This window comes from Cyprinodon tularosa, unplaced genomic scaffold (genome assembly GCF_016077235.1).
Source record: "Cyprinodon tularosa strain WSP-4 unplaced genomic scaffold, ASM1607723v1 ctg118, whole genome shotgun sequence".
NCBI classification, from domain to species: Eukaryota; Metazoa; Chordata; class Actinopteri; order Cyprinodontiformes; family Cyprinodontidae; genus Cyprinodon; species Cyprinodon tularosa.
The window spans coordinates 895,151-909,552 of record NW_024037981.1 but is presented as its reverse complement, the minus strand read 5'-3'; the positions used below and the strand labels follow the sequence as shown (position 1 = coordinate 909,552).

The following is a 14,402-nucleotide window of genomic DNA, read 5'->3' as shown; positions in this document are numbered from 1 at the left end:
ATGTTCAACATTTCAACCAGGACAATGAAGTGATTACATCTGGTCCATTTGGTACTTTGATGTGTACTTTTGCAATTATAATGGATTATATAGGATTAAACACTGCTACCAAGGGCTGAAACTAGAAATCCTGAACTCATCTTTGACAAATGCTTTAAGCCTGAAATCACACATGAAACAAAATTTAGAAATGAAAATCAAAATTTAAAACAGTCAATCCAAGCTTAAAGCTAAATAAATTGTTAATTAACAGTCAGAGTTCAACAATTATGTGTTAATGAGATATTACACTCTAAAGTCTGTCTCCCTGTAAAATTTAAAGATGAATCTATCATTCTTGTTAATGGGTATAGAGCCATTATTGGCATTTTTATCCCCTTGCAATCCCAAAGGTTTAATGTTTTTCACTGTGACCCAAGATGGAGCCTTGTTTTTTAAGTCATGACATATACTCTGTTAAATAAATCTAAATGTCATCTTTATAACAATGAAATGAAACATTATATTGTTTAGAAATTGGTCCCAGTAAAAAACAAGTACAGATAAAAAAAGAAAGAAATATGGCCCAAGATGGAACCCTGGGGTACTCCAGTTTTCGAGAGCATTTTTTTAATAGTGTATTTTTCACTGCTGCTTATTCAGTTTGGTGCTCTAACACAACATTTGGGTGAAACCAAATGCCCCTTGTTTTATGAAACATACAGGTTAGAAAGCAACAGATGAGCAGATACATCCAGCTAAACATTGCCTGACTTGGTGAGAGACAGTAGTGCATGATGTATAGATAGACAGAAATAGCTGCACTGGCATTGGAAATTGTTTCTCTTCCTGGTCCTCTCTTCTTCTCATCCTCAGGAAGTAGGAGCACATGTGGTAGATGAAAACCAACAAGGTAAAAAACATAATTGCCCTGATTTGAACATAGCAATTTAACATTAGTTTTTCACTATAAAAAAATTACGTTTCAGCTACTGTCTTGGCCGCTTTTAGAATAAAAATGAGTTCAGCACATTAAGACTGAAACAGGATAGAGTAAAAACTTAAACACGACCCAAACTGAGCAAACTGAAAGAAATATAGAATATAGAGAAACCAGAAGAGGAAATATAAATAAATCGGTCCATTGAGATGCAGAGTATAAGGGCGAAAAACAACCACAGCTGAGACCTGACATGTGGTGCTAAAGGTCTGCAGAACAAAAACAAGTTTTTTAACAGCTTTAAACCAACACAGGCTACTGACTAATTTGCAAAGTGTAAGCCATGAAGTAAGCAACAACTTCACAAAGAATCCCACTTTCAGGCTTTAAAATATCACCTCAAAATTTCCATTGTAACGGTTTCTCTCTGTAGAAGTAAACTTCATTTTTCAGATAGTTTTACAAAACCTCTTGTCAGTCAAGATGACCTGAGGTGAGACATCATCACACTGCTCGAAGAAGCAGACTCTGCTGAGCGAGATCTGTTTATTCTTCGCTTTCACAGCAGAAATGTCTATAAATACTGTCACAATGAAAACAGACATGGAGAAAGAAAGCACACCTTTTTTCAAGACCAGGGTGTTCCTTATCAGTTTATTATAAATCATTTACATGACTTTCCCAGGTTCTTAAATAATTTAAATCTAACCTCAAATGTAAAAAAAAAAAAAGGAACAACATATGCCACACTTATTTACTAAACAAAGTGTGGTGGCAATGTGGGGGGAAATTACAGTCTCTCACGTCATGAAGGAATTTTTGCCCACTCTTTACTACCAACCCACCATGAGGAAATATGATGCATGTTAGACATTTTGTTGTTGATTTGCCATCCTCCAGCATCTCCCAAACTGTTCCTCTCAAACTGTACAGAGAAGTTCATAGTGGAATCAATCAATTTAAGGTCCCTCTGTCCTGCTGCAGCTAAATAAAACCCAAATCCTCCACTTGTGCTTAGAAACTGCCATTAATTATTTCTACAGCCTTTATTTGCACCATAGTGCTGTGCATTACAGCCAATATTTCTGCTTTGCTCTTATCTAATCCAAAGGACATTGGATTAAATCAGATGCAATCATGTTTTTAATTGTGACATTCTTTTTAGAGAAACATGCTTTGCAAAAAGGCTGTACTTGTTCTGTTTCTTCAAAATGGAGATTAAGATTGAGCATGGTTGTGGCTGTTAGCTTTTTTGTATTTGGTTTCTTTGGAGGATTTGTTTCGGGTTTATGCTTCTTTTTTGTTGCAATATTTCTTAGCATTGAATGACCTGCTGTAGGGTGGAAATTTGTGGCATGCCTACTCCAGAACAAGTAATGTTTACACTTTTAAATTTGCACTGTGGATTTTAGCCAATAGGAGGGCTGGAGCTGAAATTTCCATGTCGAGCACCCCTGAAGGTCACTGACAACACTGCACTGTCACTAAATTAAAGAGTCTCCCTCTGTATTTTGGAATCTGATAGCAGACAACTTTAGCCCAGCAGATTGATGATTGAGGAGAAGACCAGGCTACATTCAGCCCTCTAGATTAAATCCTACATCAGAAAACCAAAAAAACACAACTGATCAGGAGAGATCAGATTATGGTTTGCGAGGAACTGCCATAAAGCGGCACTCTGTTTCTGTTTCTTTGTTAAGAATGAATCTGACCATAACATATCCAAGTTTTTGAATGATGCATGATGATGAATGATCTTTAAACACCATGTGCTGTGCTATGGTCCAGAAAATAACTCGCCATGTTCAAAATTATGTTAATATTTTTTTAAAAAGTGATGCAGTGTTGCTTGGCCCTTAGATTGTTTGGAAATTATTTACAATATTTCCTAATTTAATCTGCATTACATTTTTTTTTTTTAAGTCATTATCACTGGCAGCCCTGGTTGACGTTGCAAAGGGATAGTCTGGAAATGCCTTGACTTATGAGCTCATAACCAACTAATAAAAGCAGTGATGTCTGCTAGTTTCCTGCTTACAGCGAAAGCTGATTGGCTGCACTGTTTCCACATGTCTCTTTTCCGTTTATGTCAGATGAATAATTGCACTCGTGGAATCTGTTTTTCTACCGTTAATGTTGAATTTATATTTATCATAAACTAATTCCTAAAACTTAACGCTATAGAAGGAATCAGGAGGCTCGAGCACATCTTCAGAGTGATTATATCAACCTTTACAACCTTTGACTTTAAAGTATTTGTTTGATATAATTCCTCCCACTTTATAGTCTCCCTTATCTTCTCCTTACTCCCACCTGCATTATAGTCTCCCCCATTCCCGCCCATCATTTCGCTATCTTTTATACATAAACACACAAATCCACACCAACACACCATGCATGCATTTCAAAGCATTTGCATGGCATCGGGTTTGTAGGTGTTAGTCCACAATCCTGCTTTGTGACCTACAGCCAACAGTTAGGCAAATCAAGCCTGGCTCATGTCACTGCCTCAGGTAAACACACACAATCACACACTCTTGCTCCCTGCACGGCACATGAATGAACCCTGGCTTGTGTTTTTGTGTTGTTTGTATCGCACTATATAACCCCTGGAGTAAACTGGGGTCATACAGAGTCAGAGCTGCACCTGATTTGTCGTGGGACCAGGCCCCCACGACCCCCGGCGGAGCCACGGTTTGTAGTTTGCAGTGCGTCGCCTCAATCGCAAACGAAAACCGCAAACACTCAGACCAACTCCCAGCAAAATGCAATTACTGCACATGCACAAGTACGCATGAGCACGTCGCAGCACAGACCCCCTTAAGTAACCACACGTTTCCTCTTCTCTGTTCTCTTATTTTGGACTTCGTTACCGAGAAAGCTGATCCTTGCTTCCTCCTTTTACAGCCAGATGTGTGTGTCTCGGCTCTCTTCCTCTATTCTTATTTATCTGGTTCATTTAAACATTGCTGTTTGTACTGCTGTGGTCCTTGAGGGAAAAACACCCAATCTAAACCTTCCATTTCTACCCCTCTCTTCATCAAAGAAACTCACACACTCTTGCAGCAATACAGGCAAGCAACATGCAGGATGCTCAAAGCAAACTCATTGTTTCCACTCTCTCTGCTCATAACCCAGCTTTCTTTAACGTCACTTTTGCTTCCAATCTCCTGAGAGACCTTGTATAGATATAGCAAGCAATATATATATTTAGATATATGTATATAAATATAGTTTTTTGTTGTTTTTTTTCTCAACTTTGGGGAAGTTGGTTAATTTTCTCACTTTACTGAATGTAAATTTTCTCCCTATGCAAATCAACACGTGCACCAGTGTTAGCAAAAAAAAGAGAAGTTATTTTACATATTTTGAGTTTTTTTATCATGTGCAGAGTCACTACCTGGCAGCATACAATGGCGTCTACATAAATGGCTTTTAACCTCTGTTCACATAAAAATGAAAGCAAGACTCGGAGTGATCGATGCAGATCTTGATCACTGCAAATCTTCTACTATACATGTGCTTTTAATTGAAAATACAACTCACATTATTTAATTCATTCCTTTTTTTTTCTACAGGAGCCCAAAGAAGCAGTCAAGTGTCCTGATTTCACTTTGTGTGATCAAATTGGTGCAATGAACTATCGTATAGAGCATGCAGAGCATCTGATTCTAACCCCACATCTCCACTACTGACAATCACAGAGATAAATCAACAACAGAAATGAGATAAAGCCATGATGTGTCCGTTCTGAGACACGATAATGTCATGAGTCTGGCATGTGCACCAAACCTCATCAAATCTGAGCCAGTGTGTCTTTCATGTTTGAGAAAAAAACTCACATAAGATTCTTTGAAAGTTAAAATGCAGTGTTTGTTACGTAAAGAAGACTGGAAAATGTAAAAACCCTGAACACATCATAGAATACCGGTATACTGTTGATAAGGATCAGTGTGAATTTTAAAGAATGGATGGAATACTAATCATCTTGTCTTATCTATTACCCGTTTCCCTCTGTTAAGACATACAATCGCAGTCTAAAAATAAAACCATGTGACTCTGGTGTAGAAAACAGATTGTTAAAGTAAGACTGTTTTAAAACTCAAGTTTCCATGCTATTAAAAATTAGTCAAGCATCAGACTGCAGTCTAGGTACAAAGGCAATCTATGGTTAAATCTATGGAGTAACCGAGAACGTATCATTTTCACCTCTACATCATCATTTCTTTTGTTTTAGTTTTTCTGTGGAAAATACTGATCAATCAGACACATATAATGAACAGAAAATGCATATAAATTGCACAGAAATGCAAAATGTATGAAAATGATACAAACAACCATTTAATTAAAATGACTTGAACTGATATTGCTTTTTTTATTCGTCAAAATCTTCAACAAAGCGCAATTAGTTTATTTCCAACTGTATTTTACTATCAAACAGAATTTAACATGCTGTCAATATTTTTACAGTACCTCTAAAAATGGGTTGTTTATTCATTTTAAATACTTGTATAAAAACCCGAATAAAATGACATTTCAATTTGGGTTATCATGGCATTTCTTTTTATTCATCTCCGTTGTTAGATGTGTTGCATAGTATATACAGAGAATATATATAAAAATACATGGGACACATGCCAAGTACCTCCATGAGGCCAGGGCACCCAGACCTCACCTCTATGTTCTGACACCAGGAAATTATCAGAATACATCTTAAGCCTCTTTCACCTCTGCTGGACAGCATCAATGTTTGCTTCAAGGGATTTATTTTTTATTTTTTAATCTTACAAGTTAAAACCTAAAGCAGTGTCAACATGAGTGGGAATTCCTGCAGTCTATGAAATGTCAGGAGAGTCTGAGCTGCTAATGTTTTTTCAACAGCTTCAAGTATAGCTTGTAATCACCAGTTTGACACTTGGCCTGTTGCTCCTCTCAGTTGTTATATACTGTTGTGAATTGTTCTAAAGACACTTATTTCGATTGTTCTTTGATTAACTCGACTGCTTCCCTTTTGTGACAATAATCATAATAATAATTGACATTTTTTGATCTCAGATTGAAGAAATTTACTTCTGCATTAAACCCATCCCCTTGCAGAGCAGCGGGCTGCCATCATGGGGTGCCTGGGGAGTAATCAGGGTTCAAGGATCTTTGCTCAGAGACCCAGAGTGGCAGGCTGTGGGAGTGGGGCTCAAACTCAAAACCTCTGGATTCCAAGCTCTATGCCCTAACCATTAGGCTGCCATTCTCCTTAATGTGCAGAGGTATTAAGTATTAATACATTTCAAGGTGATGCCTTGTAGAGATTCCTGTATTTTGTTATAGATTATTGCAATTGAATCTCCTAATGACTGTTCTGTAATATGTTAGAGTTAACTAATTAACTGAAGTTTACCAAGTCTTTAAAAATATAACAAAACAAATATATCTAGCTGATTAAAATAAAAATAAAATCACAATTTGTGGTTAATTTCACCCAGCATTTGGGTAGAGGCTACTAACAAATATTTGAGGTTGAATTTGTCAAAATTTTCACATATTTTAATCCATATCTTCGGTGGAATATTATAATCCATTTGTTGGGTTATTAAGGATCGATCCATTTTGCTGGGTTGGAGCAATAATTACCCAGCAGCTTGGCTGGAAATAATCCAGTTTGGGTTTTTTTCTGATCCACTTGTTTTTAGTGTGTAAATTGAAAATAATTTACACACATAAGCTGCTTTAATAACGTCACGTTATTATGTTTCCTTTTTTTCATGGTTTCTTGGTTATGGATACATATAAACTACTGAACCTTTTACAAGAAATTATTTTGAGTATCATCTTTGCTTGAGGCATTTAAAACACATCTGGGTCTGATGTTGGAAACTTTAGATGCAAAGCCGAAGCAGGAATTTTTAGCCTGCTTAATCGCATCATTGCACTTCAACCCACCACTCAAATAAAAAAAAAAGTCAGTTGTTAATGCAATCTGTAGCCACTAAGGTCTAAATCCTTAGCAATCTCTAAACAAATCAGTTTCATTAATCTTTTTTCGCATTTTAACTGATTTAATTGCTGTGTAGCAACTGAATAATTGAGTAAATTCAATTTGCATCTGTTTTGTCTGTTTCGTCACCCTGAATAAGAGCCATCCATAACTTCCCCAACTGACTCATGCATTGTGCAATCAATCATTGAAATAAATACTGTTTTTCTTCCCAATGAATTGTTGCAGTTCCTGACAATCAGAATCAAAATCGCTGGCAGTTCAAAGACCACAGCTGAACGCTTTACTCTGCTCGCTGTCGGTGCACTGGTCTTGCACTCTGATACAGGCAGATATGATTGGTCAGGGTTAACAAACTGTCATAAAGGCTGCATTGTCCAGCTGAAGAGTTAAGAACCTGATACCTTTCTTCTTATTATGTGGACTGAAAGAGGAGTAACAGAGCAAAAGGGGGGCAAAGGTTTAGCTGTGATAGTAACTGCCTGAAAGAAAGCAGTTCAATAACATGCATGGTTTTATAAAAGAAAAAGACAAAAAAAAAGAAAATGGAACAGTTAGTGTCATGCCACCTAAACCACAACACAATTTAAATTTCATTATAGAAAAAAACTCAAATTTAATACCAACTTTCCAAAAATGAGCATCCACCATCTTTTACAACATGCAAAAGCCTCACCTGAACACATTTACATGATGAAAGATTTCACATTTTGTGTTAATGCCATAAAATCTGCCATGTTTTATTAGGTTTTATATGATAGCAAAAAAACAAACAGACCAGAAAGCAGCGAGTAGATGTAAGGTGGAAGGAAAATTATAAATGGCTGACAAATTGACAGCTTTTTTCACCTTTTTAAACCTCACAAGGTGTAAACGTTGTATATTTTTTTGTAAAAAGAGAATAAAAGGAGAGAAGCAGCTGAGAGGGGTCAGCAAACATGAGCAAGAAGGAGCCCTGTGTCCAAATCTCTCCAAAAACACAACAGTTGGCAGTAAAAAAGGGAGATGCCTAACTCAGCAGGGAGCTGGAATGATATGAAATGGTTTAAATAAAAGCTAATTAGTGAAAAATAAACAGCTGTTTTTGGTGCGCTCTATTCAGTCTAACTTAGTTGGAGATATTTCAGTTTATGCAGAGCTGATAGAGATGTCCTTAAATCATTAAATCAGCATGCAGGTATAAATACAGCTAAAGGTGGTCCTATGGGTCAATAAAAACACATGAAAGGCTTTCCCTATTTTTAAAAAAAGCCACGATTGTTCACAGAGATACATTACTTTCTGCTGGTTTGTCACCATCAATCTTAATGAAATACACAAGCCAGGTAGAGAGATAGAAGATAAAGGTATTTACTTTTGCAATGCACTAAATCATAACGGTGCAGATGGTTGATTGCATGTGCATAATCTATCACTGTTTCCCTGCAGCTCTGATTCCCACCCTAACTGGTTCCCATTGTCCTCTGCACCTGCTGCTGGAATCCCAAACATTCCCATCAGGTCTGATAAAGACTTAGTGATGACATTAAACTAAAATCCTTTCTCAGGCATGAGCCAAGAGCATAGAAATAAAGGAACACATGAAGATTTTTTTTATATAGTCGCTCTAATTAAATTGTTTAAAATCAAAACATTGGGATGAGAGAAGTTTTACTTTAGATGCACTTTTTGCTTTACTTAAATGAGAGATGGCACGTTTTTGTTGTGGATCTAAGGTGTGGGAGCCTGTGCGCCTTGTTTTTCTGCATTGAGCCCGTCTTGTAGCATTTCAAAAGACACACGGACACGCCTTGGAGATCTAAAATTGGCCTTGGTCACTTGTCTTACCTGACATGCGGCAGATATCCAAAAAGTCAGCCGGAAATCAACAGATGTTCCAGTAGTTTTCAGGTTTTTTTACAGAAAAAAACCCAAAACAAGAAGAAAAAAAAAAAAACAAAGCCAGACAAAATACTTTCGTGCGTAAGAGAAAAGAAAGTTTTACGCTCAGGTTGTCTCCATGTATCCGAGCTCAGGAGCGGGTGTTAGAATAAAGCTGGGGCCCCTGAGCCGCAGCTTGAGGTGGAGACAGACTGAAATAGTGAAAATGACGCTCGGAGAAGCAGCAGAGAGCGGAGGTGGGCGGTGAGCTCACATGGAAATAAGCTGTTTTGCTGCTGCGCAAAGAAAGGCAGCTCAGATCAGATAGGGACAAACTGGCCAATGACAGCTCACCTCCACCTTTACTGTTAACTAACTTTAATTATACTCGTTTTCTTAACATTTTGACCAAAAGTGAACTCCGTGTTCACTCCCTCAGCTGCGCCATGTCAATAAGACTTCACCATTTCCATCATGCTGCTTTGGGTTACCTGTTCTGAGAGAATAACAGTTCCAACCAACCACAGTATCACAAAAAAAAAGAACCATGATCCAATTATAGCTCTTAGACTGAGAGAGAGAGAGAAAAAAAGCCAAGTGTTATTTTTAAATGGACGATCTGAATCACTTTCTAAATCGTGACTAAGTCTCCTTTTCACTATCACTAAAACTTGTTTCAAGTGGCTGGTTTTGATCTGGTAAAGGTTTGGGTAAAAAAATCTTTAAAAAAAAAAGAAGTTATTTTTCTAACCTTAGTGAGATTACTCAACAATCACACATGATTTTATTAATCATTAAGAGCAGTTTTTAAACTGAATTCACAGTATTTCTTCTACTTTGCCAAAAAATAATCCTGGGCCATGATTGTTTTTATATATATATATTAAATATTTTTAATTTTGAGGAAAACTGTACTACACCTTCAGTCCAGAAGGGGGCGGTAATAAGAGCACACAACATGGCTTTAAACAGTGGTGTAGTGATATGCAGGAGATGGCTGTATTACAATCTCTTTGATTTGCTTAAAACAACCTTATATAAGCAGTGACAAATATTAAGCCCCATGTTGTGTATTACATTCAGACGGAAGAGGATTAGGGCCACGGAAAAAAAAAAAAACACTGATTTTTTTAATTTTATTTCAGTTTAATATGGGGAAAAAGTCAGAATTCTGACTTTAATCTCAGAATTCTGATTTTTTTTTTTCAGATTTCTGATTTTTTTCCCCCTCATAATTCTGACTTAATTTCAGAATTCTGACTTTATTCTTAGAAATCTGACTTTTTCTCATAATTCTGACTTTTTTTCTCATAATTCTGACTTTTTTCTCAGAATTCTAACTTTTATCTCAGAATTCTAACTTCAATCTCAGAATTTTGTCTTTTTTCTCAGAATTCCGACTTTAATCTCAGAATTCGGACTATTTTCCCATATTAAACTGAAAATTTTTTTTTAACTTTGTTAACTTTAAAACATTTTTCAGTGGCCCTAATCCTTTTTCCATACATTCATTATTTAGGGAGGGAGATGTTATTTAGTCATGCCCTCTGGGTCTATCTTTTTGCAGATGATCAGTTTTCCTGTTGTCTTACTTTATTTCAATTATCTATGAATTATATCAAGCTAAGGAGTTGTGTCTCTGCAATCTGAATGCCTAGAATTCCCAGTATCTTTTTTGTATCATGCACATGGACCTTTAATGAGGCAAGTGAGGCCTGAAGTGCTTCACATTGGTCTGAATTCTTTGGTGACCTCCTGGATGAGTTTTCAATGCAGTTGTGGACACTGATCTCTATTTATTCTCTGGATTGCTGATAGCTCATTGGTATTATGGGGTTGAAGTGAAGCCACCGGCCGCCATATTGGTACTCCCTAGTTAGACCGGTTACAATGTAAACAAAATGTGCGCTACAGTATCAAACAACAATGTTGTCTCATTTTCAGGGGGCTTAAGATTTTAAAATAAAGATAAATTCATTACTTTAAAAAAAAACACTTGGTGTTTCATTGCATAAGTAGATTACTTTAACTTATATTTAAAAAAATAGGCACATCACATTACATAGTCATTATGAAGTCAATGGAGTCTATAAATTATGTAACATAACATATTATACAAATCCATCACAAAAAAATTAATGCGTTAATAGAGCATAATAATACAGATGTGCCAAAATTGCAAAATTTATGATGTCCATGTAATAGACATGTAATGATTACATTTTTATGATAATTACATATTAAATATAATTTCAAGATTTTACATCAAGACTGAATTACAAGTAGTCTGTTAAAGCTGTTGTATTTTTCGATTTTCAAATTTTGCATGTATGATGCCCTATAATTTTATGCTGTCTCTGTGCATTAGCCTTTAAAAATGTTTGACTTGCTTTTTTTCCCCATCAATATAACATGCAATGCATTTCAGCACATGACATGAAATACAACAAACACTAAAAAAAAACAGCCTCATCCACTTAAACTTTAAACAAATAATACATTGAGATTTCACAGTGAATTACTTTCTATTTACTCCATTTTCTATTATCTAACATTAGACACAATTTCGATGGCCAACTCAGTCAATGTCTTTGAGTCAGTCCAAGATAGTCAGACTAATGTTTAGCTACATACTATAGAATACATCTGTGTATATATGGATTTTCTTGGTTAGTACATCTACTGAATGTAAAATTACCAGTGAAACCTTTTCCCAGAGCCGACAAACTGCTTGTTTTTGCAGCCTAATATTACACATGTAGGCATTTTTACTGTGCATCTCTGTGGGACTGGGGACTACCAATGGCGGCCATTGGTTTTACTTTTTTGGGGTATCAGCAATCCAGTGAATAAGTAGAGATCAGTGGTTGTGGAGCAGCTTTGGTAGGTTAGCCTCTCAAAGTTTCCAACTTTCCACCATGTACTGTCGTTTGTGGATAAAGGTCCTCACTTTGTTTTTCTTTCCACTCTTTGCATTTAGATGTAAATTGTAAAACAAAACAAACTTATGGGCTTTAAAGCATTAGGACTACTTACAGATAGATATTAGTTTATTGTAAAAACAAAACAAAAAATTTCTGATCCAAACTTTTTTTGAGTAACTGACTCAAATGCGGGCTGAGCAGTGGGTACCACTGATGCCTTGCAGCAAGAAGGTCTTGGGTTCAGTTCCCTTCCCTGGGGTCTTTCCGCATGGAGTTTGCATTTTCTCCCTGAGCATCGGTTCTTTCCAGGTACTCCAGCTTCCTCCCACTGTCCAAAAACATGACTGTTAGGTTAATTGTCTTCTCTAAATTCTCCACTGGTAGCTGCCAGACTGAATTTAAACCTCCTGCAGAGCTGTTGCTATAAAACCATGAACAAGAAAATAAAAATATCAAAGCACTCACATACATATCAATAAATGTACATGAAATACCAGCCTTAGGAAGGTACAGATATTTGTCATATATATGGAAAATTGAGAGTTTTTTATTTGAACATCAGTATTAATCAAAAGTACTCTTCGTACTGAACCATGCGGTATACGTCTATGAATAAATTCAAATCAATTTATAACTGCAAGTAACATTTTAAATGCTATTACTTGCATTATTCACCAAATACCTAATAAATTATTCATAATACTTTCTGTCACCACAAAGAGATAGCAGGTATTGGGAAATCCCAGGAGTTAAGGGTGTGGTAACTGGGGAATCCAACGGTACCACCCAGTCATCTTAGCTAGGCCAGCAGCTAGAAAGGCTTGTCAGCAGAGCTCTGATGCTCTGGAAACCCTCCAAGTACGCTCATAACCTTGATGAACTGTCTTTACAGATGCTGTTTTGAGGTCTACTTTTTGATCTGAAAAAATATCTAAAACTACTTTTTGTGACTAGAATCGGTTGCATGACTAGAGTCTAAATTTTTTACACTAACCTCCTGCTGGTGGTGCAAAGCCTTCAGGTGACATAACCATTAACCACAACAGCAACTTATGCCTCCTCTTATAAGGTAAAGTTAGGAGCGGTGGTCTGACTGTGTCTGAAAGAATTGATTCTCAGTGATAAGGCCAATATTTTAACGCCCAGGATAAATGAGATATACTCCTGTGTGTAAGTTGTTATAGGAACCACATGCATCTTTTTACGTGTAATTAAAGGCTAGTTATTTTATATAACACATTTCATTGTCAAGACAATACTTAATACTGCACATGAACAAACATAATAGGAACACATACAAAGAAAAGTAAATTGCCTTAGTACGGAATAAATAAAACCAATGATAAAACTGAGTATTAGAGAAAAGACAAATGAATAATTAAAGTTGTTAGGTGATTCTGAAATTATTAAACGATCAAATTATTCTGTATGTAAGGCAAGTTTAGTTATATTAACATTTAATTCCCATTATAAACTGTGAACGCTAGTTTTAAATGTTTCTCCCTAGGGAGGAGCAGATTTCCTGGAACTCTGCTTCCCTCCCATTATCCACAAGTAATTACTCAGTAGACAATATACACAGTAAAACTCTTACTTGCCCACTCTTGTCAACTTCCCATATAAGTGCATATAATTATTTTAAACGTATGCCTGTCTAAATCAAAGAGATGCTTTCCTGGCACAACTGGTAGGAGTGGTGGCCTGGTGGTAAAAAATGGGCTTTGGATCCCAGAAGTTCTGAATTGAAGCCTCACTCCCATGGACCCATGGACCCGGGGAATTAAGACCCTTAATTCCCCGGGCGCTGCAGTTAATTTCATCTCTTTGAACTTGTGACAATGTAATGACAATAAAGTTGAATTATATAAATAAAAAAATCTAATTCTAAACCTGTAGCCTTCTTACTAATCTTGCTTTAGGGAGGCAGATTGTGACTGTCTCATGGGTTGCCTTTTCGTTCCCAGGTGGAGAATCCTAATTCATCTTTCAAACTGTGTACAAACTGTATTTTTATACGCTTAAATTAAAAAAATGTATCTCTTTAATTTTAAATATGTCTGAAAATGTTTAAGGTATGCTGGTTGAAGATTTCTCACCATCTCAAAAGGATCAACTGGCATAGTAGGAGTAAAAATAAGTAAATCAGTCAAATTGATTAAACTAAACAGCATTTTTTTCCCCCTTTAACAAAGGGCTCCTGCTATTCCTGCAATGAAACTGAATGAGTCATAAAATTTTCATGAAAAATTCTTCACATAATATTCTTAGGGTTACCTTATTTCAGTTTGAAAAACTGAGAAAGGGAGACTTGCTCCAGACATGAAAAACTCAATTAACTAAAGATGACTTTTGATTTTAGCATATTTAAAATATTCTTTGTGGTAAGAAAGATCCGTATAAGCTTTCATATGTCAACAAATACAAAAATGATTAAAATTGTAGAATTTAATATCTGATAGAAACTAATGATTAAATCGACAATAATAGCTAATATTACATCATCTTAAAGAAAAAAAACTGAAATAATAGGTTGCAAAATTACAAACAGCCTTATTTTCTCAATAAAAATGTAGACAAACAATAAACAATGTGTTTGTAAGAAATCATGTTTGCATAAACAGAATCCACTTCAGTTACCCAACAGGAAGCTAGTGCCTCTCTTTGGTCCACTGGCTACAGATCGGGGGGGCTCTAAACATTTGCATTG

The 14,402-nt window shown here is 36.1% G+C and overlaps 1 protein-coding gene across 2 annotated transcripts in view; it reads right to left on the bottom strand.

The window, feature by feature from the left end:
* The window catches only part of card11 (caspase recruitment domain family, member 11), a 39,238-nt gene extending 30,208 nt beyond the window's left edge, over positions 1–9,030 (bottom strand). For both annotated transcript variants that reach the window (XM_038267368.1, XM_038267379.1), the window contains exon 1: positions 8,739–9,030. In XM_038267368.1, coding sequence (XP_038123296.1) covers positions 8,739–8,745 — 7 coding nt within the window. In that variant the 5' untranslated portion in view covers positions 8,746–9,030. The remainder of the gene's footprint in view (positions 1–8,738) is intronic.
* Between the last annotated feature and the right edge of the window lie 5,372 nt (positions 9,031–14,402).